General features: G+C 38.5%; 1 protein-coding gene and 1 long non-coding RNA gene across 5 annotated transcripts in view; one reads left to right on the top strand and one right to left on the bottom strand.

Annotated features, from left to right (window-relative positions):
- SYNE1 (spectrin repeat containing nuclear envelope protein 1) overlaps positions 1-26,895 on the top strand; it is a 474,926-nt gene that overhangs the window by 405,362 nt on the left and 42,669 nt on the right. For 3 of the 4 annotated variants that reach the window (XM_043457157.1, XM_043457156.1, XM_043457158.1), the window contains 3 exons: positions 2,456-2,614; positions 5,614-5,780; positions 23,373-23,535. In XM_043457157.1, coding sequence (XP_043313092.1) covers positions 2,456-2,614; positions 5,614-5,780; positions 23,373-23,535 — 489 coding nt within the window. Of the gene's footprint in view, positions 1-2,455; positions 2,615-5,613; positions 5,781-15,436; positions 15,841-23,372; positions 23,536-26,895 lie in introns of those variants that run through there. The other variant, XM_043457160.1, reaches the window with a different exon arrangement.
- Positions 6,694-15,758, bottom strand: LOC122434026. The gene is made up of 3 exons (XR_006267220.1): positions 15,631-15,758; positions 7,358-7,515; positions 6,694-6,798 (listed from the first exon to the last, which is right to left on the bottom strand). It is a non-coding gene; the product is annotated as an uncharacterized LOC122434026 (long non-coding RNA).

The following is a 26,895-nucleotide window of genomic DNA, read 5'->3' as shown; positions in this document are numbered from 1 at the left end:
GTTTCCTTCACCAGCATCTTACAGTTTTCAGAGTACAGATCTTTTGCTTCCTTATGAAGGTTTATTCCTAGGTATTATATTCTTTTTCATGTGATTAGCTCCCATTCTTTTCTAAGATGCAGAATCACAGAGATTTGGGGCTGTGAGGGACCTTGAATATTATTCCTAATCAATAACAGAGCCAACCCTAGACAGAATTGCTAACTAGGAAGTATATGACACTTTAGAAATATTTTCACATTCATTTGAAAAAGAAAATTCATTCAAAAATCATTGAAAAGTAAAATAGATCTATGGAAAAAAAGAATATATTTATTAAATCAAAATGTAGCAAAATGTTAACAGTTTTAGTCTAAGGAGTATGTCATAGCTGTTTACCACACGAGTCCTTCAACTTTTCTGTATGTCTGATGTTTTTCATAATTAAATGTTAGTGTAAAAAGGAAAATTGAGAGATAAGTGTTTAATGCAGTGAGATGAATGTCAGAAATCTAGCATTATCAACTTGACTGTACAGAATGTCTGCAAAAGTGGATCATCTTGCCACTCAAATAACATTGTATTTTACTAACATGCAGTTTAACTCAACTAGAAGCATTCCGTAGTATCTCAACCAGTACTGCAAAGACAAGAGTATTATGAAGTCAGAAAAGTTTAAATTTCTCAAAAGGATCATTCCAGACCTAAAAATAAGAAAATAAATCCATTGTATCTACAATGTATAACAACAAAGAAAAGTCACCTAATAAAAAAAAAAAATTAAGAAATGAACATGGAATTTGACCAGACAGTTCTCCAAAGAAGTCAGACAAATGGTTAAGAACATGAAAAGATTCTCAATATCATTAGCCTTCAGGGAAATGCAAATCAAAACCACAGTGAAATATCACTTTATATACACTAGGATGACTGTAATCCAAAAGACAGATAATGACAGGTATTGGTGAGGATATGAAGAAATTGGAACCCTACTGCTAGTGGGAATGTAAAATGGTATAGGCATTTAGAAAACAATCTATAGTGTTACCATACAACTCAGCAAGTCTACTCCTGGGTATACACCCCAAGAGAAATGAAATTTATGTCCACACAAACACTTGCACTCAAATGTTCATAGCAGCATTATTCATAACAGCCCAAAAGTGGACACAAGTCACATGTTCATTGGTAGATGAATTGATAAATAAAATGTGCTATGTGCTGTGCTTAGTCACTCAGTCGTGTCCAACTCTTTGTGACCTCATGGACTGTAGCCCGCCAGGCTTCCCTGTCCATGGGGGTTCTCCAGGCAAGCATACTCGAGTGGGTTGCCATGCCCTCCTCCAAGGAATCTTCCCAACCCAGGGATCGAACCCAGGTCTCCTGCATTGCAGGCAGATTCTTTACCAGCTGAGCCACAAGGGAATCCCCAAAAATGTGCTGTACCCACCTGAAAAAAATATATTCAGCAATTAAAAGGAATGAAGTACTGATGCATGCTCCAGTGGATGAACCTTAAAAACATTATGCGAAGTGAAAAGAGCGAGTCATGAAGATCACATATCAATTGATTCTGATTATGTGAAATGTCCAAAATAGATAAATGCATAGAGATAGAAAGTAGATTAAGGTTGGGAGGAAGATGCTGGGGTAGGCAAGGGAGTGAATTCTGGGGTGGGGCGGGGGCTGGGTGTTGTATTAATGAAAATGTTACAACACTGATTGTGCTGGTAGTTGTAAAACTCTGTTAATATTCCAAAAAACCACTGAGTTGTACACTTTATAAACAGACAAATTGTATGGTGTGGAAATTACATCTCAGTAAGGCTGTTATATGAAAAAGAAAAGAAACAAGGGTACATAAATAAAAAAGAAAACAAACAGGGGTATAAAAGAGTTTGCTCAAAGTAAAGTGATCAGGATAGAGCTGATCAGGAACTGAGCCTCTCCCTCTGTGTCCCTTGGTCCACCCTCTCCAGACACGTGATGCTCAACTAATTCTGCCTTCTTTCCTTCCTTCCTTTCTTCCCTATTTTTCTTTTTTCCCTTTTCCTTCCTTCTTTTGTCTTTTCTTTTTTTCCCGCCCATTCCCTTCCCCCTTTCCTTATTCTTCTCTTGTTTCTTGCTTATATATTTTTTAGTTAAAGTACATTCAGTGATCCCGTATCATAGCTGCAGAACCAACTGTAGTGAGACGCTGGATTGTTGAGAACCTTTTATGAGAGAACATGCCCGTGGCTCTTGGGAGGGAAGTAGAGCGTTCAGTGTCTCCCACTCCCACTCACAAATCCTGGTTGTGAAACTCAGTAGGCTAGAGCAGTACCCTGGGACTGAGCCTCCGGGAACAGCGGCCTAAAGAGATCCACAACCACTGCTCGTCTTAGTCCACCCAACAGACTTCATTTGCTTCGTCCCTCAGGCTATGAGTTCCGTTCTGATTATCCTGTTGCGTTTTCTCCCATTTTGAACTTTTCAGCTCTCCTTAAGGCGACAGCAAGTAAGTGAGAGATTGAATGAGTGGGCCGTCTTCAGTGAAAAGAACAAGGAGCTTTGCGAATGGCTGACTCAGATGGAAAGCAAGGTTTCTCAGAATGGAGACATTCTCATTGAAGAAATGATTGAGAAGCTCAGGAAGGTAACAGATGTGTGGCTACATGTGTTTTACTCTTCGTAGTGTTTAGGCATTGGTACGGAAGATGGCCTTACTCCTAGTTGCTTTCCTGACAAAGGAGCACTCTTACAAACACTTCATCTTTTTAATATGAAATCAATGTGCCTGGAAAGGCCTCCTTGACCTATAAATCATATAGAATATTTTCAATTTGTGATGAAATAGATTGTCTGCTGATAGATAACATTCAGTTTTTTTGGATTTTATCTGCCTGTTCAGTAGGAATTATTTATGTGTGTTAGTTTTCTTTGTTTTTAATCAGAGTATAATTGATTTATTGTTTGTTTTTAAAGAGGTAAAAATCACTAGAGAGGAACTAAAAGAAAAAATTCCTAGGATCCATTAAACTGACATTTTCTCTATAAAACATGATTTATAGACAGTTACAGGAATGAGGACTCTTCTGGGAATTTTAGCTTCATATTAATTTCAAGTTATATATGATGATGAAAGTATTTTTTTATGTTCAAATGGATCCAGAATGTTTTTCATGTCTATATAGGATTGGTCAGTTTTAATAGCATTTTAAAGTGTTTTTGATGGTTCCAGTGATGTTTCCACACTGCATTTGAACAATTAATCATTTTAATTTTATATTCCTCTTAAGCACATATTGCCATCTGAAATACAGTGCATGTTCCTGATTTGTTTGTTATCTGTCTACACTGGAAGCCCCACTGGACTGTAAGCTTTATGGGAACAGGAACTTCGTCAGTTTTGTTCACTGCTGTAGCTCCCGACTTCTCAGAAGTACTCAGCCATTATTTATTGAATAAATAAGCAATAGCTTCACTCATTCTGAAAAGAAATATGAATAAGTATTAGAAAAAATTATCTTTGTCTATGAAGTTATTTATATTATGTGTTGGCTTTGGGAACTGTATTTTTTTTTCCTCTATGGGTGTGCACAGGCACATACACAGAAAAACAAAAACTCTGAAGCCAAGATGTGATATTAATAACTTTATAGGTTTACACTTAAAAGTGCAAGTTCTAAGCATCAGCATTTCTATTGGGTCCGAATAACCCAATAGAACATCTTATGGAAAAACCCAGATGAACTTTTTGATTAACCCAATGTATTTAATATTGTAAAGCTTTAAAATGTGGACTGAGACAATACATATTTCACTTAAACATCTGTAACAGTTCTGCCCCTTGCTGGTTTATGGGTGTCAGAGACTGTTCTCTTAGACATGATTAATGTAATAGGTTTTATAGTGAAATTTGCTATAGAATAAATTTTGACCAAGCATATTTATACTCCAATTGATTTTATCATGAAATTTAAGATCTATTATTTTGGGGGTATGGAAAAAACTGTCACTTGAGCAAAATGCAATCATAATTTAAAATTTAGAAAAACTGTACCTTGACACACAGATAATTTTGTTATACTGTTCAGTAACATTTAAAATATCAACTATACCATTTTGTATATATATATAATAAGTTATGGACTCTAAAAAAATCTTCATGAGCTTGCACCATGTGGTGTCTCTTTTGTAAAGAAAAAGAATAGTCTTGGTAATTTTTTCAACTTAGGATAAACTAAGTTGAAGTTACAGGATAGACTGTAACTATGATATGGGTACCTCCTGGCATTGACACTCTGCTTTTTGCTTTAAAAGACAACCTAGGCAGATTATTTTACTATAAATACTGTTCTAGGGTTGGAGTAATTCCATTGACATTAAACGTTTCTCAGTAAAATGATCTCAAATTTGTAATGCCATGTTGTAACTATTAATAAGCATTCATTTCATTGGTCTTTGACTCCCACGGGGTTGAAGTAACATAGAAGGGTGAGTGGGTGGGGTACTGAGCCTGAGGACAGCATTCAACCCTGAATAGAATGAAATTTCACTGGCTCCTCCCATTCTTTGGGGGCCCTTTTTACTGACTTGAAAAGGTAGTGCTGTTCCCAAGGGAATTTTAGAGCCATAGAAGGTTAAAATACCCATATCCTTATAATACCTGTGTTTGTATATTATTTTGTTGAGAAAATATTTGCTGCCTGCCTAACAGAAGCTTAAGCCAAAAATGAAAAAGTTGATTCTAAATTTTGGATGCTGTCACTATGGCAGGAAAGTAAGAGGACCATTGGTCCAGAGGCTGGGAGGAGGGAAGAGGGGGACAGATAGGGGTCAAGAGGAGATGGCCTTTATCATCCCTTAAATCATACTGTTCAGTGGTCTGTCTCAGTGACCTTACTATAGACCGTATTGAGAGCCTGTCCTGCTTACCTAAAACAGTCTTTAGGAGGAGCTCCTATAGAAACTGGGTAAATGAGGGAGGTTTGAGGTGCATTGATCCTCTAAGACTAAAGGTCATTATTCTTGAGACTTATGTCAATGATTTATGGTGTTGTAAAATCAGTATTTTACACTGTATAGAGGATAGCTCCTTAAAATGAAAGTAATCTTTTAAAACATTCTGTGCAAGTAACAATTGAAATTCACACACACATGCACACAAACATATACATTTAGATATATGTACATGCAGACACATCTTATAAGCCTCTTGGCAGTTATGTGTAGGAGGATTGAGTCTAAATATAACATGTGGTTGGTGATTACAGCAATAAGGTATAACTTCCCAGCATTGAAATACTTCAAGTTTTGTCTTTTGTTTCTATATATATACTTACATTGTTTTTTTAATTTTTAATACCTATTTTAAGTAAAAAGAAAGCCCCCCCCCCATTCCCTTTAAGAACATCTATATAAAAATTCAATCTGGACTTTGCCTAGATACTGAAAATCTGGACTTTGCCTAAATACTGAAAATAGCAGGTACCATTAATTCCTGTGTACTAGGACTCATATTCACATAGTGTTCCCTATGCCCAAACTATTTCCAAGCCGTAGAAAACTGTAATTACCCTGTTTCTAGTAAAGCTAAGCTGAATGCATCAAGAATATGCTTTCTGACCTCTGTGATTGCTATTTATTACACAGGATTATCAAGAGGAAATTGCCATTGCCCAAGAAAACAAAATACAGCTCCAGCAAATGGGAGAACGACTGGCTCGAGCCAGTCATGAAAGCAAAGCATCTGAGATTGAGTACAAGCTTGGCAAGATCAATGACCGGTGGCAGCACCTTCTGGACCTCATGGCAGCCAGGTAAAAAGGAACCCCCCTGTCAGCAGGACACATGTGCAGAATCTCAGCACATTCAGGCCACCTTCCATTTCAGCTGCAAGTCGTCCAATAAATCTCTGCGTTCCTCATCCCACCACTTTAGTTCACGCTTGTCTCATAAGTGTCACTTTCATTAACTTTAAAATTCCCCTTCATGCTTCACAAATTCAGTGGTGTTTTCATTTAACTAAAAGACAGAAAGTCATATCCAAACAAAATCCATTCCCGAGGGAAAAAGTCTTTATTCTGAGGCTTCATAGCTGCTGACAAGCATCTGTGAAGGGTGTGTTTGTCTGAAGTGGCAAAAAATATATATACATATATATATTATATTGTATTATATTATACATACAAAGTGCGTTTATATATTATATATATTTATAAAATATATAAAATCTTATTCCTACTGTATTTTTTATTAGTAAGGTATCAGAATGAAGCTAATTATTGTCACTTTGCTTCGACGTAAAAATAACCTGCTGCATGACTGTATTTGCACTTAGCTTTAGTGATATCTGTAAGTGTCTGCTTCGTGCCTGAGAGGAATATTACATCAATTTCTGTTGCGGAAATGTTACTGAAAGGGTGAGGTGGGGTACAGCTGCTGCTCAAAAGCCAATAAACAGGCCCGATCTGTGGAAAGGAAAGTTTGTTTTATTTCAGATGCCACCAACTTGGGGAGGTGAGGTGGACATCTGTCCAAAGGCTGACCCCCCCCCCACACACACACACACACGGCAACCAGTGGGGCAAGAGCTTTTATAGCCAGAAGGAGGGGACTCCATGCAGAAACAGCACAGCCGGCTCTGACAGTCATCTTCAGACTGGTCATCAGTGGTCTGACCAGTGTCGTTTTGATTGTTTTAGGGACAGTTAGCCTTTAGTTCCAAGGTCCATTTGTTCCCATTTCTTTGTGGCCAGTTCTCAGAATTGTGACAGCTCATGTTCTTGGTATAGCCTGGTCATCGTGTAGTTAACTTTTCCACCTGTGTTTTGGAATCTATAAGACAGCTCACAGGAAATGGCTCAGAATATTATCTATAACCCTTGAGAAAGGACTAAAGGTCCTTGACTATGCTTAATGACTACATTATTATTATTTAGTCTCCTCTGACTGTTTTCCTTTGATTCTATATTTCTTACTTCTCTGATTAAACTTATTCTTTGACTAAGGTTTTCCAAAGACGAAAGGCAGGCAGAGGACATGGTTGGGGGCTGGGGGGGTGGAAAGACCATAGGGTTCTGCTCCATTTCAGAAGGCAGAGTGAGAGAAATATAAAAGTCAAAAAGAAAAAAATATCTGAGGAGCATCCTTTGAGATGGGTATTGTTGTTATACCCATTTTCCAGGTATGGAATGCTGAGGTTCAGGCTTGCTCCTGGTCGTGCACATACTGAGTGGCAGAGTCTGCATTCTTTGACTCTACAGCCCATGCCCTGCACAGTTCTGCCTGCCAAGTTTGTGACTTCTTTGTCCCTGTTCTAGATAATGCAATTAAAAGGAAATTAGGTTATTTATTTCTATAGGCTTTCCTGGCACCTTAGTGAGAAAGAACTCACCTGCCAAGGCAGGAGACGTGAGTTTGATCCCTGGGTCAGGAAGATCCCCTGAAGAAGAAATGGCAACCCACTCCAGTATTCTTGCCTGGGACATCCCATGGACAGAGGAGCTTGGTAGGCTACAGTCCACAGGGTCTCGAGTCAGACTGATGTAGTGGCTGAACAATGACAACAGCAATTATTTCTGTAACCGAACTTCCCAGTTCTATTTGTAAAGGACTGATAGTGACTGTGAAAGATTTCGGGGATACAAAGACAGAGGCCCCTTTTTTCAAGTGGGCATATAGACATGCAAAGAAATCAAGTAAAATGACTCACTAAATGCCCTGATAAAGTATATAAAGAGATGGAAACTTAATGGTTCAGCTTAAACTACTTGAAGTATTTAGGCATATGTAGGTTTTAGAACCTTAATACCATGTTTAGCCTCACTTTTCAGGCACTGATAACCAAACCTTATTTCAGAGGGAGGATCTGAAGCCTTTGTGCTAAAAAAGTACCCTTCTTCAGGAAGCCGCCCACTTGGTAAACATCCCTGGGTTTTTTTCGGTCAGATTATGACTCACAGATTGGTTTGCATTGCCATGTAATCCAGTTAAAGTAGTTAATATTCTTTTCCAATTTTTAGTGCTTCAATGCTGTGAAATATGGGGTTGCATGAAATCAAAATTTTTTAAAATCTAATTTAATCACAAGCAATTAGTTTAGCATATGCCCAGCTGTTAGCCAACATTATATAAAATGAACTAGGTGTTTACTCCTCAAAGTCATGCTTATTTATAACTTTTCTGTCTAGTTTTTGTTTGTTCATTTGTGTTTTGGGGGGTATATTTGGCCACACGACATGGCCTGTGGGATCTTAGTTCCCCTACCAGGAATTGAACCTTCACCCCTGTATTAGAAGGGAAGAGTCTTAACCACTGGACCGCTTGGGAACTCCTCTGTATAGTTTATTCAGTCAATAATTTTTTAGATATTACTTAGTTTATTCTTCCAAAGACATTAGTAAATTTGAATCAATTAAATACAGGGTATACAGGCTTCCTAGGTGGCCTGGTAAAGTATCCACCTGTGATGCAAGAGACTCAAGAGACATGGGTTCAATCCCTGGGTTAGGAAGATCCCCTAGGGTAGGAAATGGCAACCCACTCCAGTATTCTTGCCTGGAGAACCTCATGGACAGAGGAGCCTGGTGGGCTACAGTCCATGAGGTCGCTAAGAGTCGGACATGACTAAGTGACTGAGCAGAGAACACACACACAGTCTGGCGTTTTAGTCACTAAAATGCTCATGTTTCTAGTTTTGTAGTTTCATTGTACACAGATGTATACATATTGTCCATTTCTAATGGTCTCTTTCCAACATGGACGGTATGACATACCGACTGTTGGTTTGTCCTGAGGTTTAATGCCACGCTGAATTCATAGTTCTTGGAGTGTCTCCTAAATGGCTCTCAGCCATCACATTTGCTTTCTTTCCATTGTTTGGTTTATTGGCATTTCGCTAGTGCACAGGCTAGACGCCCATCTCCCACACCCGTCTTCAACTGTGACCTGCCAGTTGAAATACTGAGTTTCTATGATTCAGTCTCATTCGGTCCGCCTCCCTCTTCCAAAAAAAATTTTTTAACATTGATTCATTAAAGCAGAACATAATTTGTCTTTTGATATTTTTATGTTGTTTTGGTACTTCGGGGGGAATAGAGAAGTTGTTACTGAAGATGATCATATTTTCAGGTGAACAGCTTTCCAGCTAACTGGAAACGGGGGGGAAAAAAGAAAGAAAGAAGATTCACAGATAATAACCTGTTATGTACGAATAGAATGCATAACTTTGAGTCAGCTTCCTATTACTAGTTGATTAGCTAGCTTGGACTATTCTACGTGCACAGTAGATGTGTTTTGCATTGAATTTTTAAACTGTCACCAAGCTTTGTCAGCTTTTTAAGATAACAAAAAAATTTGCAGTTATTTTTAGGGCTCAATGGATAATGTTCCAGTATACTTTCTAGTCCTACTTAGTCCAATGTAACAGTGACTGGTTTACATGCTATATAATGGCTATTTAAATGAGCTGAAGTGGAATATGATTCATCTAATTGAATGTAATTCAATTAGAATTTAATTTTAATTATGGTCAGTTGCACAAGGCACATTTCCAGTGCTCAGAAACCACACAAGGATAGTGGCTACCTTACTGGATACTGCAGACACAGAACATTTTCATCATCCCAGAAAACTGTTGGTCAGTGCTAGCCCAGACAAAAGCATTTCTGAGCTTTCACCTTTAATTAAGAGTCAACATAATTAACAGTCATCAGTGTAACTGATAATTTCTGTAATACTGTCTTCAAGGATTTTAGCTCTCATTTCTGAACCCTATGCAAAAACCCAAATGGCAGTTTCCCAGAGCCTGGACTGACAGAAAATATCCTGTAGCCTTAGTTGTTCAGAGCTTCTAATAAATAGAGAATGCTTTGTTCAACGTTTCCCATCTTGGTATCTAGGAAGGTCAGATTCAAGTTGTTTACTCTGTTGTGATGACTTTTCTTTTTTTAGTTAACTGGACTCTCTAATAGAAGGCTATTCTTCTTTCCTCACCAAACCCAAAATAGTCATTACCAAAATGAAGCACACATTAGTTATGTGTTACTTTAATAATGAAATTATTAGTCCCCCGACTCTTTGAGATCCCATGGACAGTTGTCTGTCCTCTGTCCATGGGATTTCCCAGGCAAGAATACTGGAGTGAGTTGCCATTTCCTACTTCAGGAGATCTTCCCAACCTAGGGATCGAACCCAGGTCTCCTGCATTGCAGACAGATTCTTTACCATCCGAGTTACCAGGGAATCCAATTAAGTTATTATTTTAATAATAGCTTTATTGAGATTTAATTCACGTAACATACAACTTATCTATCAAGAGTATACAATTCAGTGACTTTTAGTATATTCCCAGAACTGTGCATCTTTCATCATAGTTGTTGTTGCTCAGTCACTAAGTTGTGTCCAACTCTTTGTGAACCCGTGAACTGCAACCCACCCGACAGTCCTTCACTATCTCCCTGAGTTTGCTCAAATTCACATCCATTGAGTCGGTGATGCCATCCAACTATCTCATCCTCTGTCGCTTGCTTCTCCTCTTGCCGTCAATCTTTCCCAACATCAAGGTCTTTTCCAATGAGTTGGCTCTTCGAATCAGGAAGCCAAAGGATTGGAGCTTCAGCTGCAGCATCAGTCCTTCCAGTGAATATTCAGTGTTGATTTCATTTAGGATTTATTGGTTTTATTTCCCTGCTGTCCAAGGGACTCTCAAGAGTCTTCCCCAGCACCACAGTTCCTAAGCATTAAATTCTTCAGTGCTCAGCCTTCTTTATTGTCCAACTCTCACATATGTACATCACTACTGGAAAACAAGTCTCTTGAGTTCCTCTTCACTTTCTGCCATTAGAGTGGTATCATCTGCATGTCTGCGGTTGCTGATATTTCTCCTGGAAATCTTAATTCCATTTTGTGATTCATCCAGCCTAGCATTTCACATGATGTACTCTGCACATAAGTTAAATAAGCAGGACAACAATACACAGCCTTGTCGTACACCTTTCCCAATTTTGAACCAATCCATTGTTCCATGTCCAGTTTTAACTATTGCTTCTTGACCTGCATACAAATTTCTCAGGAGACAGGTGAAGTGATCTGGTATCCCATCTCTTTAAGAATTTTCCACAGTTTGTTGTGATCCACACCGTTAAAGGCTTTAATGTAGTCAATGAAGCAGAAGTAAATGTTTTTCTGGAATTCCCCTGATTTCCCTATGATCCAGCAGATGTTGGCAATTTGATCTCTGGTTTCTCTGCCTTTTCTAAACCCAGCTTGTACATCTGGAAGTTCTCGGTTCACGTAATGCTGAAGCCCAGCTTGAAGGATTTTGAGCATAACCTTACTAGCATGTAAAATGAGCACAATTGTTCGATAGTTAGAACATTCTTTGGCACTGCCATTCTTTGAGATTAGAATGCAAACTGACCTTTTCCAGTCCTGTGGCCACTCATTGCTGAGTTTTCCAAATTTGCTTGCATATTGAATGCAGCACTTTTACAGCATTCTATTTTAGAAGTTTAAATAGCTCAGCTGGAATTCCATCACCTCCACTAGCCTTATTTGTAGTGATGCCTCCTAAGGCCCACTTGACTTCAGACTCCAGGATGTCTGGCTCTAGGTGAGTGACCACACCTTCATGGTTATCTGGGTCATTAAGATCTTTTTTATAAATTTCTTCTGTGTATTCTTACCACCTCTTCTTAAGCTCTTTTGCTTTTGTTAGGTTCATACCATTTCTGTCCTTTATTGTGCCCGTCCTTGCATGAAATGTTCCCTTGATATCTCCAGTTTTCTAGAAGAGATTGCTAGTTTCCTTTTCTATTGTTTTCCTCTACTTCTTTGCACTGTTCATTTAAGAAGACCTTCTTATCTCTCCTTGCTGTTCTCTGGAACTTTGCATTCAGTTGGGTATATCTTTCCCTTTCTCCTTTGCCTTTTGCGTCTCTTCTTTTTTCAGTTATTTGCAAGGCCTCCACTTTGCTTTGCATTTCTTTTTCTTTGGGATCATTTTGATCACCTCCTTTACAATGTCACAAACCTCTGTCCATAGTTCATCAGGCACTCTTTCTATCAGATCTAATCCCTTGAATCTATTTGTTGCCTCCACTGTATAATCATAAGGAATTTGATTTAGATCATACCTGAATCACATAGTGGTTTTTCCTACTTTCTTCAATTTAAGCCTGAATTTTGCAATAAGAGGCTGAGCCACAGTCAGCTCTGGGTCTTGTTCTTGCTGACTATATAGAATTTCTCCATCTTTAACTGCAAAGAATATAGTCAGCCTCATTTTGGTGTTGACCATCTGGTGATACGATGTGTAGAGACTTCTCTTGTGTTGTTGGAAGAGGATGTTTGCTATGACCAACGTGTTCTCTCGACAAAACTCTGTTAGCCTTTGCCCTGCTTCATTTTGTACTCTAAGACCAAACTTGCCTGTTACTCCAGGTATCTTTGACTTCCTACTTTTGCATTCCAATCCCCTGTGATGAAAACGACATTGGTTTTGGTGTCATTCTAGAAGATCTTGTAGGTCTTCATAGAGCCAGTCAACTTAAGCTTCTTCAGCATTTGTGTTTGGGACACAGACTTGGATTACTGTGATATTGAATGATTTGCCTTGGAACCAAACTGAAATCATTCTGTTGTTTTTGAGATTGCACCCAAGCACTGAATTTTGGTCTCTTTTGTTGACTATGAGGGCTACTCTGTTTTTTCCAGAGGATTCTTGCCCATAGTAATGGATGTAATGGTCATCTGAATTAAATTCGCCTGTTCCCATCCATTTTAGTTTACTGATTCCTAAGATGTCGATGTTCACTCCTCCCATCTCCTGCTTGATCTTGTCCACTTTACCATAATTCATGGATCTCAAAAACAGGAAAAACAAATACAACTTTTAAAAACTATGGAATGCCCCCTGTATACAAAAGTGTATGAAATATTAATACTTTCTCTGCATATGGCTACATGACAGAAGCTGGCAAACTCTCTTAGGGCTGGATTACTGTATGACTAATATTCGAGGCTTTGTGGGCTGAAGAGTCTCTGACAAAACCCTCTGCCGATAAATCCCAAAAGCAGCCTTAGGCAGTGTGCAGAGAAACATAATAGATTTCAGTAACATTTTATTACCAAAGCAGGTAGCCAGGCATAGTTTCCAGACACCCCTCTGGGGATGTAAAGATAAAAAAGAAAATGAGTCCCCAAACATAAGAGTGATAAAGCAAGGATACAGGGCTCCCCACCAGAGCCTTCCCCTTCCATTTCATCTTGCTGCTCTCTCTCTCTCTGTCTGGACAGGCCAGCTCTTAACTCTTCTCCATTTCTTCCTTTTCTCCAGATTAGATCAAAGTCTTCTTATCTAGGCTTTCTGTACACAGTCCGTAGCATTTCCCTTGTTTATAATAAATACCCATTTTGAAGGTTATTGAAAGTTTCTTTCCTCTGTTGAGATGTCAGTGTATCAAGCTTGATGAGCACATAACCCCAGAACCTAATGTAGTTCTTTGCATATGGTAGTCCCTCCAGTGTTCGCTGAGCTTCTCAGCCTGAGACACAGCATGTGAAAAGTTCCCTACATACAGATAGGAATATAGCAGAGCCTGGGCTTGGGGCTTCACTTGCCTGCGTTATAAAATGCTTCTGCTTCACCTGCACTGTGATATTTGACAAATTACTCATCCTCTGAGTACTTCAATTACATGGTGTAAAGGGTGTCAGGAGGATTAAATGAGGCGGTACCTGTAAACCACTCAGCACAGTGAAGCGCTCAGTAATAAATGTCAGCTCTCCTCCTCGAGGGAGTTTAGAGGCTCCTGGAGAATAAGGAGGGCTTTGCCAAGTTGAAGCAGCTGCCCTCAGTAGGGATTTCAGTCCAGTGGGAGCTCTGCCCAAACTAGAGGAAAAAGAAACAGTATTCTTGGAATTTGTGGCTGGTATTACCTCATGGTGATGCATTCAGAAAAGTCAAGCCAGAATCAGAAATGCTTTGATGCAGCAAGCTCAGAAATGACACCATTCTAGTTTTAGTTCACCTTCCTCTGGCTGTGTGACCTGGGGCTTACTGTATAACCTCTCTGAGTCCCGGATTCCTCATTTTAAAAATGTTCATTAAAATAACTGCCACTTCTCCAATGAGACAACACAGGGGAAAGGATCATGTATACTATCATATACTATATGTGCCAATCTTATTCTTTTAGGTCATTCCATAGTTTTATATAATGTGATTTATCTAGTATTTTCCCTACTGATGAAAATTTATATTATTGCCATTTTTTGCTACTACAATAATTGTGTTTAAAGCCTTGCCTTATGTTTAGTTCATTGGGATAAATATATTGTGCTAAGAATAGTGAACATGGGGAAAAAATTAGCCCATGGAAAAATGTAAATATAGTAAAAGGGAATTAAACTAAGGAAATAATGGCAATGAAAATTTTAAAGATCTGTTTTTTTTTTAGTGTTGGTAGTAATCAAGAGAAAACAAACTTGCCTTCTATTATGGAATTATGACCAATATTTTCCATCTTGATGAAAATAATATATCAGTAAAGTGATTGTTTTATAAAGAATGAAAATATTATATCTTTAATTGTAGCATTTTAAAAATAATTTTATTTTTAACTAAGTTTTGTAAATTTTTTTAATGTAAAAATTCAATTTTGTTTCTTTTATAGAGAAAATATACTATAAAATTTTTAAATTTTTTTAAAAATATTTTAAAAGCAATCAACTCGTATAATCAGAACCAAGTGCTTTGTTTTATTTTAGTTAAAATTCATCATATTGGTCTTTAAAAAAAAAGCTTAGCAAATGTTTATTGCCTATTTATTTATTTGTAAGTTATTTGTGTGTATGTATTTTAAAATCCTAAGGATTTAAAGCAGATAGCATTGTTCACATTTATTTTTTTAATTACCAGTAATGAATCACTTGGGAGCTTATTTCCTTTAAAAGTTTAAATTATGAAGTTTATATAGAATCAGTGCAGAAAACTTAGAAATTCTTGCAATTCCATCCCCCCCCCGCAAGTTAACTGAAATTCCACAAAGCTAATGAACATATTTTTTTAATTACCTTAAAATAAACATGTTATTTTTGTCACTTTACATTATTATTTTTAAAAGGACAAAGGTTGAGGTAAGTGGAAAATAGTATTCCTTCATTCCTTTTCCTGCTCAAATAGTCTATTGAAAGGTGAAGACCAGTCACTTTTCAGCAGAATTTCTTGCCCATCCCATCTTCCCAAACAACCCCTTAAACTCCTACTTACATCCCTTAGCTGGCAAGCAAACTGAAGAAACATAAAAGTTGCTCCTTTTTACTACTACAGTTTGCTGTACTTGGGGCGGTTTTGCTTGTTTGTGTTTGGGTCATTTGTCTTTTCAAATATCTTTTCCGGTTTAACAGACCGCCTGTGAGAAAAGGGGGAAGGTCCTTCCAGAATGGCGGTGTGTCTGCAGCCTGTCTTATTTCTGCTCCCTTCTTTCTTTAGACCTGGAGCCTCCCCCTCCTTCCAGATTACCCTGAGCCTTTCCCCTTCTTACCCTCGTGGCCTACATTCCAGGAGATCAAGCCTGGCACATGTTAATGAATGTAGGTTTTATTTAGAAGCATGACCACTTGTCACTTAACTGCTCAGTGTCATATTATCAGGCAGAGACTTACCGACATTTGTCTGGAGGGAGCATTTTCATACTTCCATACACAGACCGGGGAACCTTTCATCCCCACGCAAGATTTAGCCTTTTGCTCTGCAAACCTCACTTTTGCAAGTGGATACTTCATGGTGGTGGCGGAAGATTCTTGTGCCCCGAGGATGGCAGAGGATGGCTGTGCGGATGCAGACCTCCCGGACTGTAACTGCAATGTCGCAAGGCAGGCATCTCCTTGAGTTTCTTCCCGTGGGCATAACTTTCTTGTTACGTGGGGGTGATAGGATGGATGCTGGAGCTTTAATCCATAATTGGTTTTGCCAGTGTTAAGTGGGGATGAGTGGTGTTAGGAGGTTGTTGGCCATGGACTCCTAAGAGTTATTTGTCGGTTTTTCTTGTCCCTCTAACTGGCCTGTGAAGCTAGATGGAAAGGTTAATGGGCTTTGTTATGGCTCAGGATCCGGTTGTCTCCGGACTGGAATCGTCACATGAGGGGTATGGTTACAGTAGAGTCTGAGACACAGGAAAGGGATTCAGAAAAAAGGTCCAGTGGAAAGATCCTGTCAGCCCGTCATCTGTTATTTAAAGGACAGGCTGCTGCTGAAACTAAAATTCAGACACGGCTAGTTCACACTTTTGTAACCGAAAGTGTTCCCTTTATGAAATTAAAAAATCTCTCATGTTTCAGCAGCCTGGAGGGTTGTGTGTGTGAGAGAAAGTTGTTTCTCTTTAGGTATGTCAGTAGGTTTTGGTCACTGACTAATATAAAGGTTTTCAAACATATGTGCCAATGGGGAAATACATGTCTAAAATGGTAATGTAGTGCATAATGCAGATATTTACTTAATGATTTTTATTCAGTTAGAATAGCATTACATCAGGAATTTTCACTTTATTTTTCAACATATTTTTTGTACCATAGCATCCCCTGAATAAACCCATACTGGTGAATAGAATTATTAATGGTACCTTTGGTTCTGATATATTGAGCACATGAATTTTTTTGTTTGTCTGTTTTGGTTTATGTATCTACTAAACTTGTCTGAAGGAAAGTAGTGAGGTATATATGAAATGTGTATGTATGTATGCATATATGTGTATATTCATGTGGCAATATTAAGAAGCCATACAATTGGAATTGGTATTAGGGCCCTTCTCAAGAAAGATCAAATACTCGGGAAGCACAGGAGACTCTGAAAGAGGAACCAGGTGCAGGGACTTACAGATAGACCAGGTTTGCTAAACTTACCCAGACGAGTGACATCTGTAAACATTTATTTTGAATTATAATCCTGGATGCTACCAAAAAGAATGTTGCTCAAACTTCTTACAATGATAGATAAATAAAACTATTGTTGACACTTCAGTCAAAGTTGCCTTTAAAGAAATAATGAGAAAAAAAAAAGTGGGACATTTCTCTGAGAAAAGAATGATCCCTGTCCCACCAATATCAACTTTAAAAGCTCAGGGGTGATGTATGGGGACTTTATCCCCCACCTCCTCTTAGCTTACATCAACACCTCCCGCCCAACACTTATGCATACATTGTATTTTGCTATTTGTGGTAAAGTGCACTTTTTGAAAAATGGGAAGGGAGAACCACTTAAGCGTTCACCCTCCCTGACTTTACTAAGATTTACACATTCATTTGAAAGAGGAACTTGTCCTTAATGGACTATATGAACAAGCATTTCCATGTCACGATGCCCTTGACATATTGCAGTAACTGCTCTGACTACTGGAACTCCTTCGTTACTATACAGGATTACTGATCTGTAAATTATTTGGCTACTGTAGACAATATCTGGTGGAACAGTGTTTATTCATAGCCCTTTGTGTCCTGGATCATTTTTGTAAGTGAATTTTGAACCAAGAAAATCAATTAATTCTTGTCTTTAACAAATATATCATTAGCAAATGATCTAGAAGAAAATTTAAGTATACATTTAATGTCAAATAAATTAAAATATGTTAACAAAATAAAAATATTTTCATTAGAATACCAATTATTAATGTTTGCTTGCTTGCTTAGTCACTCAGTCGTGGCCAACTCTTTGTGACCGGTTAGATAGTAGCCCACCGGACTCCTCTGTCCATGGGATTTTTCAGGCAAGAACACTAGAATGGGTTGCCATTTCCTTCTCCAGGGGATTTTCCTGACTCAAAGATTGAATTTGCATCTCCTGTGTCTTCCTGCATTCCAGGCAGATTCTTTACCCTCTGAGCCATCAGGGAAAGTAGATATTTAAATAGAACCCAGCTTTGTGCAAGGTACTGAGCTTAGTATGGCAGCCAAAAATGGAAAGAGAAAACTCAAAGTAGAAATTCACAGTTCTGGCTTTCCAGGGAATTTCCCATGGGAAGGAAGAACATGAGCATAAATAACACCAGAGAGTTTGGACGAGAGTAAGAAGGAAGCAGGCACAGAGTAAGGTACCCTCGAAGCCTTTAGCTCCACACAGAAGCCCGATGCTGTTGGAAGTTTACTGTAAAGTCCCATCCCAAAGCATGGCCAGCATTCACATCCCACCGGATCTGAAGACAGGAAGCTGGTCCAGACAGGAAGCTGAGAGCACATTCTTAACTGGGGTAAAACCAGGACAGACATCTCAGGTCAACGGGCCACTCTTCAGTCCTATTCCACTGGCTTTATTGATTGTAGACTGTCCTTTCCATGTGGGACACTGAGGCAGGATGGCCAAGGTCATGTTAAACCCCAAGCCCGTGCCATGATCATTGTTGGTAGGATATGCACCCTGAACTTCATGCCCAGTAGCTTCTCTGACTGACCTTCAAGTGAATTTTGTCTGACATATGAGAGAAATGTGAGTTGGTTGTGTGTAAAAGTCCTTGGAATTATTGTTCAAGGCTAATGTTTTCAAATGCTCTCAAGACAGGTACAAATTATACTTAGCTAATTAGAGAAGTCTTATCTTGAATGGAATTACAAGTCATGAGAAATATATTGTAACGCATGTTTTCTGTTCCCTATCAATTGAATATATTGCAGAATATGAACATAATTTTTAAATACACATTTAAAAAAAATAATGTAAGGTAACACACCTTAGCATGTCTTTACACACTGGAAATTTTATTCAAACATAAGGGGTTTTATTATAATTAATGAAATATAGATACTATCAAGAACTGAGCATAGTGAAAATCTTTTTAAGCATTCAAACAGGAAAAGTGAAGGTGTCATGACTAGATTTTCATTTGCGAGAGAAACATTGATTTACAGAAAATGTAACAGAAGTGATGATATCTATTTTAAGCAATTAAAAATGAATGAAAATTCTCAACATAGTTTGCTTATGAGACAGTTTCTTCAGAAAGGTGACTCCTGACCAGAGAAGCCTATCAGAGTTATCTGGGGAGTTATGGGAGCGAGGAGGTGGGGAGAGAGTTTCTATTGCAGATACCTACCTGAAATATACCACATCCCTAGAGTTGTTGTTACTACTGTTCCTTTTTTCTGCTCGGCATGCGGCATTTTAGCTTCCCAGCCAGAGATCGAACTTGTGGCCCCTACAGTGGAATCAAGAGTCTTAACCACTGTACTGCCAGAGAAATCCCTATCACATCTCTAGAGTTTTAAAAGACATACTACTCGACATTTTTTCCAAGCAGATACTTCTTTAGTCGAGCCAGATTGACACCTTGGAAATGGAAGTATTTTGCTTCTATGTCATTTGTTTCTATTACAAGCAGTGTCAGTTAGGTGACTACATTTCCTGAACAAAAAAGTCTACAATATATTTTTTAAAAAGCTTATGGTCTAAAAGCAAAATTGAATTTCAAATAAGGGCTGCATCAGAAATCACTGATCATGTGCTCCTCTTCCCCGTCCCCTTTCTTTTCAGGGCATTCTGTGTATGTACATGCAGCTGTGTCAGGCCATCCACAGGGACTCAATAATGTTTTTTTGCTGCTATTACTTGATATTAACAGAGTTGAAAAGTACTATCTGTGTCCCTCTCAAACTCCTGCTTACACTCTGCCCTCACTGGGAAATTCCTTTCAAAACTTATTTATCTATCCATGCCCTTGTACCCTTGACCCTGCCTCCTATGCATCCTTGCTCCGTCATCTATATTCACGTATCACTTCCTGCCTTTTTCTTCTGTCTTTGGCTCTTATCTCATGAGTTCCTTTTTCTCTGCCTAAAAACACTCTAAAGTGATTCCAAACTTTCAACTGCATTAAACAGAACAAAAAATAAATTTTTTCTTTTAGCCAGATAATTCTACCTGTTTTGTACCATATTTACTCAACTTCCCTGCCTGCTTTCTTAAAATAATTAACAATCCCCTTTTATCATAAGCGTGTTTCTGAAGCCAAATGCCGCCCGCGTTCTGTTTCCACCGTGTTTGCCAAACTACTCACTTGGGGTCAACAGACCACTTCCAATGGCTCTTTTTAGGCCTCATCATGATGTCCTGCTCTGCCTGTGACTAAGCAGACCTGTGGTTCCACAATTTAGCACACCTAAGGCTTGCTTCTTAAAAATGGAAATTCCCTGGCCACATCCCCTGAGGTTCTGGCTCCATAGGACAGTTTTGGGGTCTAAGGAGCTGCACTTTCATGAGGGAAAGCAGGTGAACTCTAATGAAGAGGGCATTTAGATCATTTCCTGACCAACACTTTCTTTTTTTAATTTTTTTCTTTTTTTTTTTTAAATTTTAAGATAACTTTTAGTGACTCTAAAGTAATTTTGTAGCTAGTTTGTATAACATAAAATTTGGAAACATGCAGACATACCCATGAACCTGCACACTAATAAATATTTCTCATCTTTTAAGATCACTTTACTATGGCACGCCAGGTTTCTAGACACCTGATAACCATGGCCTGATACTGCTTCTTGTTTTTTAATTAGTAAATTTACAATATTATGTTAGTTTCAAGTGTAAAGTGATTCACTTACACGTATATATGACACTGCTTAAAAATTATTTCTAATTGAATGTACTTGATATATAGCATTGTGTAATTCTAAGGTATGCAATGTATTACTTTGATACATCAATAATTTATAATGTGGTGGTCATTGTAGCAATATTTATCACAGTATGAAATTATAGTACGCTCTTGTTCTTTATATTCATTTTACTATACATTCAATCCGTGTGGCTTATTACTGCTCGTGACAAGTTTGTACCCTTAAATACCATCGGTCTTATTCCCCGGTCCACAAGTTTTTCTTGAAACTTTTCCCACCTTTAGTTTTATGCTACACTTACCTGCTTCACCTCCTTCCTTTCTAATTATTTTTTCTTCACCTATGATTCCCCCTCCTTTAACCTTTTAAAGTTCATTCTTCTTAGTCCATTCACTTTCAGAATAAAACACATCCTTTCATTAGGCTTCAACTCTATGCCACAGTATATAAATCAATGCAATACACTCTGTCATCTATTCTGGACCTAAGAATTATTATTTCCATGTATGTCTAGCTGATCCTTCAGACTCATCATATCCTAAACTTTGTGCCCCATTAATCCCTAGAGCTTGCTCCTCATCATGTATCCTCTAAGGCAGCAGCATCCATCTAATCATTCAATTGAAAAAAACGTCATTTCTAGCTCCTTCTCACATCATGATGATTTGTGAATTTAGCAATCCAGTCCTTGCCTCTAACCCCACTGTTTGAAAGTAGGCTTTTGATGTAAACCGCTTGAACTATTCTATTTACTTCTTAAACGGACTCTTAGAACAGCCTTGCCTCAAACTTCTGCATTCAAAATCAGAACCAATCTTAACATTCCTCCACAAATAGATCTTGGAAAAAGTTCTTATTAATCTTTAAAACTACAGACAAATTCATTATCATGTCACTGTGGGAGCTTTATAATCTTACTCCCATCCACCCATCAGTCTTTTTTTTTTTTTCCATTTATTTTTATTAGTTGGAGGCTAATTACTTTACAATATTGTAGTGGGTTTTGCCATACATTGACACGAATCAGCCATGGATTTACATGTGTTCCCCATCCCGATTCCCCCTCCTGCCTCCTTCCCCATCCCATCCCTCTGGATCTTCCCAGTGCACCAGCCCTGAGCACTTGTCTCATGCATCCAACCTGGGCTGGTGATCTTTTTCACCCTTGATAGTATACTTGTTTCAATGCTATTCTTTCAGAACATCCCACCCTCGCCTTCTCCCACAGAGTTCCAAAGTCTGTTCTGTACATCACCCATCAGTCTTGTATCTTAGCATGTCTCATCTCTTTTCCGCTTCTCTTCCCCATTCTTCCACTCCTAATCTCCTGGGTGCTGTGATTCTTCGCCTTCAGAATCTCAACTTTTCTTCTTTATGTTTCGGAAGCCAGAAACATTCTGCTTGGCTTGTATCTGCCTCTCAAGATGCAGCTCACATATCATTTCTTCATTTTCCCTTTTTCATCAAAGTCTAAGCTCCTCAAAGGCAAGGATGAAACTTTAGCTGTAACTGTTTACCTAGCACTATACTTGTTTGTAGGAGGAATAAAGAAATGAACAAGTGGTGAATGAATGAATAATTACTGAACGTGGCAAGACAGATTGATCACTCCTTAATTATTAGCCAGAAACTTGGTTCATTTCTTTAGTTTAGCTCTTATCATATTGTTATATTTCATTGTTTCCATGCCAGATTTCTGATCAGATTGTACATTTCATTAAGAAAATAATCAAATCATTTATTTTGTCTTTCTGGCATCTTACTTCTAAAGTGTTCACACGTTATTGTTAGAGAAATGGCAGTCTTAAAGAAATGAGTTTTTACTCCTTCTGGAAAGAATGGGAAAACAGCATTTGTTATTGTTGTTTTTAGGCATGCCATGTAGTGAATACTGGGCTTCCCATGGCAAAGCCATAAAGAATCCTCCTGCCAACACAAGAGATAAAAAGAGAATCGGGCTCAATCCTTGAGTTGGGAATATCCCCTGGAGTAGGAAGTGACAATCCACTCCAGTATTCTTGCCTGGAAAAAAATTCCATGGACAGAGGGGCCTGCTGGGCTACAGTCCAAGGGGTCACAAGGAGTCAGACACAATTGAGCATGCATGCCGTCACCACCATAGTGAACACTGTATCAGATTAGGCTCTGCAAGTGGAAGACTGGATCACAGTAGGTCTGGCACCTGCCTTCTGCCACTTGACAATCCAATATATCCTTACTTACCTATGACACGATCTGGCATCATGAAAACTCAAATTGCATAAGTGCATGCGATAACTGTCTTCGTTGAACTAAGTTTCTGCTACAGTGTTGCTGAAACACATCCCAGTGGAGCTGAAGTGATCAGAACCCTGGATAGGTGATCTGTTTAGTGACAAATCATCGGCAATATTAACTTTTTCTCCCAGTTATTCTTGGTAGAAGTATACATTATATTATTTGTGAAAGTATGTTGTATAGGTTATATTATTAATGAAGTCACGATTTCTGTGACAACTAGAAGGTTTCTATCACTTATATCATGATAGCTGTGTTGAGGATAACCATGGCTGATATTCTTTTTAATGTTTCCCATGTACTGACACCTTCGTTATTCACCTAATTTGAATCTCATAAATACTGTTACTTCTCTATTTTATAGACGAGGAGACAGACACAGGAGGGCTCTGCCACCGCCCGCAGTCACACAGACAGTGGGTGGCTGAACCAGGCTGGATCTGCATTTAGACCCAGCGCTGGCTTCTGCTCACGAGGGAAACATGAGTGAGGCCTTCTCCCTGAAGTTGACGTCCCTCCTTTTCTGCCCACAGGGTGAAGAAGCTGAAGGAGACTCTGGTTGCCGTACAGCAGCTGGATAAGAACATGAGCAGTCTGAGGACGTGGCTAGCCCACATCGAGTCAGAGCTGGCCAAACCCATCGTCTACGATTCCTGTGACTCAGAAGAAATACAGAAAAAGCTTAATGAGCAGCAGGTAAAGTGTAAAACAATAGAAGGAAAGAATCAATTAGGTTCCTGAAAATTGGTCCTCCTGGGCAGAATAGAGACATGAGTGTGAGACAGTGAATTGGGATGGGAAATCTGGAGGAAGCTGGGCAGGATTGGTGAGAAAGGGGAGGCACTGGTTAAACAGGTGTTTGGGGCAAATACGTTTCATGTCCTCACAGAGCTGACTCTTTTTTAAAAAATATTTATTTATTTACTTGTGCTGGGTCTTCATTGCAGCATGTGGAACTTTTAGTTGTAGCAGGTGGGATCTAGTTCCCTGACCAGGGATTGAAGCCAGGCTCCCCTGCACACAGAGTTTTAGCCATTAAAATACCAGGGAAGTCGTCACAAAGTTGACTGTTAAGTAGATCTGCCATCATTGGGTTAATGTCATGGGTCCTCCAAGAAGCCATCCTAAGATGGAAGCTTGGGTTGAGTGCTAGCAGTTTTATTTATTTATTTATTTGTGAGTCACTAACCCACAGCCATAGTCCTAGGAGCCCTTTTCTGTGTTCTGCACACAGTGTTTTTGAGAGAGATCACAGTGCATACTTATCTAGTTTCTAGAGTCTAAATAATTTAGTTTTGCAAGGAGGATTGCATGACCTACAGACCACAGACTATAATGTCATCTTCACGTCTGTAGCAAACACAGCACCATACCCAACCCAACAAAGCAAAAGAGAGTGACCCTGAAAAATACATGCAGAAGTGATTTTCACCTCCCACTCTCCTTGCTGATTCTTATTCAGCATGCTAGACTCCAGCTGTCAGTAATCAACGCCATACATTCCCCCATAAGATGTATTGCTATTTCACGCTTTTAAACTATCTTTGAAAATTTTACCGATCTTGGTTATTTCCATTACATTAAGCCATTTTATTCAAGTTCCTTAATTTTACAAAATGTATAAACAGACCTATTTCTTCAGTCCTATGAAATGTTTTACGTACTTTATAAACTATTTAAATCAAAGAGAATAGATATTAAAATACAGTTTTTAGGAGCTGGGGTTACTTTGATATTTAAATTAGCATTTCTTTTGTAAGAAATTGTTAGCAGGTTATTTTTCACTTTTTGTAAGATTAAAACCCTCTAAAGGACTCTGATGAGTAACTCTGGGGGTTGTGGTTTGCCTCAGTTTCCCACATTTTCCTGGAGAACTTGGTAATGATATGGATAAGCGATAAGAGTTAAAGTGCTAATGGCCGCTATTGTGATTTAGCAAATGTGAGAAAACCAAAACAGTATCTAGTTTAAAATGGTAAATTGATGATATGCATTTACAGTTCTACCTGTTACTAAAACTCCAATAAAATGATAGTAAAGGGGATAAAAGGTCAAAACCCACAACATCAAAAAGAACAGAAAAGAAGATGATAGCGCGGACAGACATCCAAGAGAATTTGGAAGGTGGATAGTAGATAAACAGCGATGGTGCTAGCAGAATGGAGGAGGAAGACAGCTGCTTCCTGCTGCAGATGGCATTCCCAAAAGTCTCACTCGGGAAGTGGAACTATCAAGTCTGCAGGGCTTTAGAGGGAAGATTGCTTGAAGGTCAGAAAAAGGAGTGGTTCAATGAGCAGATTCCGCCTAAGCCCAGCTAGTCAGGCAAACCAGAGGGACCTTTAATTTGATAATACAGGACACCATCGGTGCTTGAACCACTCTATTAAAAATAGAGGGAATAAGTGGAAGGCTCTGTACCAAATGGTCTGACTCCACCGCACCGCATCCCCTCCCACGATGTCACTAGCCAGGCTAATCCTGCAGCCAGGATTGGTGCAAGAGTTTCAAAATCCAATTCAGTTATGCCATAAAAGCCCTCTCCCTCTCCAAAATAAAGTGGAAAGGAAGAAATGATCAAAGTAATGCAGGAAAAAAATTCCCAAAATGAAAATTAAACACTTGTAGAGCACAAACCCTACAAGCGCCCCCAGAAAATTAACACAAAGCAGAGCTATTACGAAATTTCAGAAGACGGTGGATAAAGAGATTTTAAGGTTTCCAAGATGAAAAAGTTTGATTTCTTCCAAACCATGATGGCAGCTAGTATACAACGGCAGAATGCCTTCTAAAAGTTAGAAGGTTGTTTATGATTTAGAATATTACATCTGCCACTTAGTAGATAAAATAGTTAACCTTCTCTGCATACATTCACAAGAATCTAATGAAAGGTATTCTATGTATAGTGAAATGAGAGGAAAAATGATATTCAGGAGAGAAAGAAGGAAGTCCCCAGGATGATGGTAAAGGAAAGTCCCAGAGGACAGTCATTCTGTCATCTAGCAAGAACCTGTCCAGACAGGAGTAGGGAGTCTGGGCACCCTAAAAGGGACGTCTCCAAGGAAGAAAACAGCTGAACTCAGGGACCTGATGGGCTTGACCATACTGGAAGGAGCTTTTATTAAAAAAAAAAAATTATTTTGTATTGGAATGTAGCTGATTAACAATGTGATAGTTTCAGGTGAACGCAAAGGGACTCAGCAGTACTTACACATGTATTCATTCTCCCCCAAACTCCTCTCCCATCCAAGCTGCCAGATGATATTGAGCAGAGTTTCCTGTGCTACCAGTAGGTCCTTGTTGGTTACCCATTTTAAATATAGTAGTAAGTACATGTCCATCCCAAACTCCCTACCATCTTCCCATCCTTCTCCCTGGCAACTGGGAGTTCTTGGAAGGAGCTTTATTAGCACCATAATAGAAAGGAGTTCTTGGAAGGATTTGTTAGCACCATGAGAGAAAGAATACAATACAAATTAGCAATACAGATTCTAAAGAGAAAAAGAGAGCAAGGGAGAGAGAGAGAGAAAAGGAGAACTATTGATTTCAGAAAACAAAACGTTGTGTAAGAAAAGAAATATAACCATAGCATATTTTGTAGATCAAGTGTGAAAACTATTAAAGAACTGTAATCTTGCAAAGAAATGATTATTGCTTTAGCTGTAAGAGGTGCTAAACCAATCATTGGAGCCTGGTGAGTCATGTAGAACTTTATTCCTTTCCTACTCCAGACGCACTGATAATGTTTAACATTTAAAAATCAAGAAATACTAATATAAACATGTTACTCAGAAAAACAGAAGTAAAAACCAGAAAACTGAGCTACAAGAGATTCTTCATGTTTCTGGTGAAGAGTCTGATGTGAAAAGGGCATTACTTAATTAAAAGATCAGTAGATTTTTAATATATTAATAAATGTTCATATAGACTTTTGAAGTTTAAAGGCAAAAAGATAAACAACTATACACTAACAGTTGAAAGTAAAGAATTTCTGGATTCAAATATTGGCCTCACCACTTTTTTATGTGACTTGGAGCAAAGCAATGAACTCTTCTAACC

The sequence above is a fragment of the Cervus canadensis genome, chromosome 33, assembly GCF_019320065.1.
Source record: "Cervus canadensis isolate Bull #8, Minnesota chromosome 33, ASM1932006v1, whole genome shotgun sequence".
NCBI classification, from domain to species: Eukaryota; Metazoa; Chordata; class Mammalia; order Artiodactyla; family Cervidae; genus Cervus; species Cervus canadensis.
Note: the sequence above shows the minus strand (reverse complement) of the source record. Positions and strands in the feature narration are given on the sequence as shown.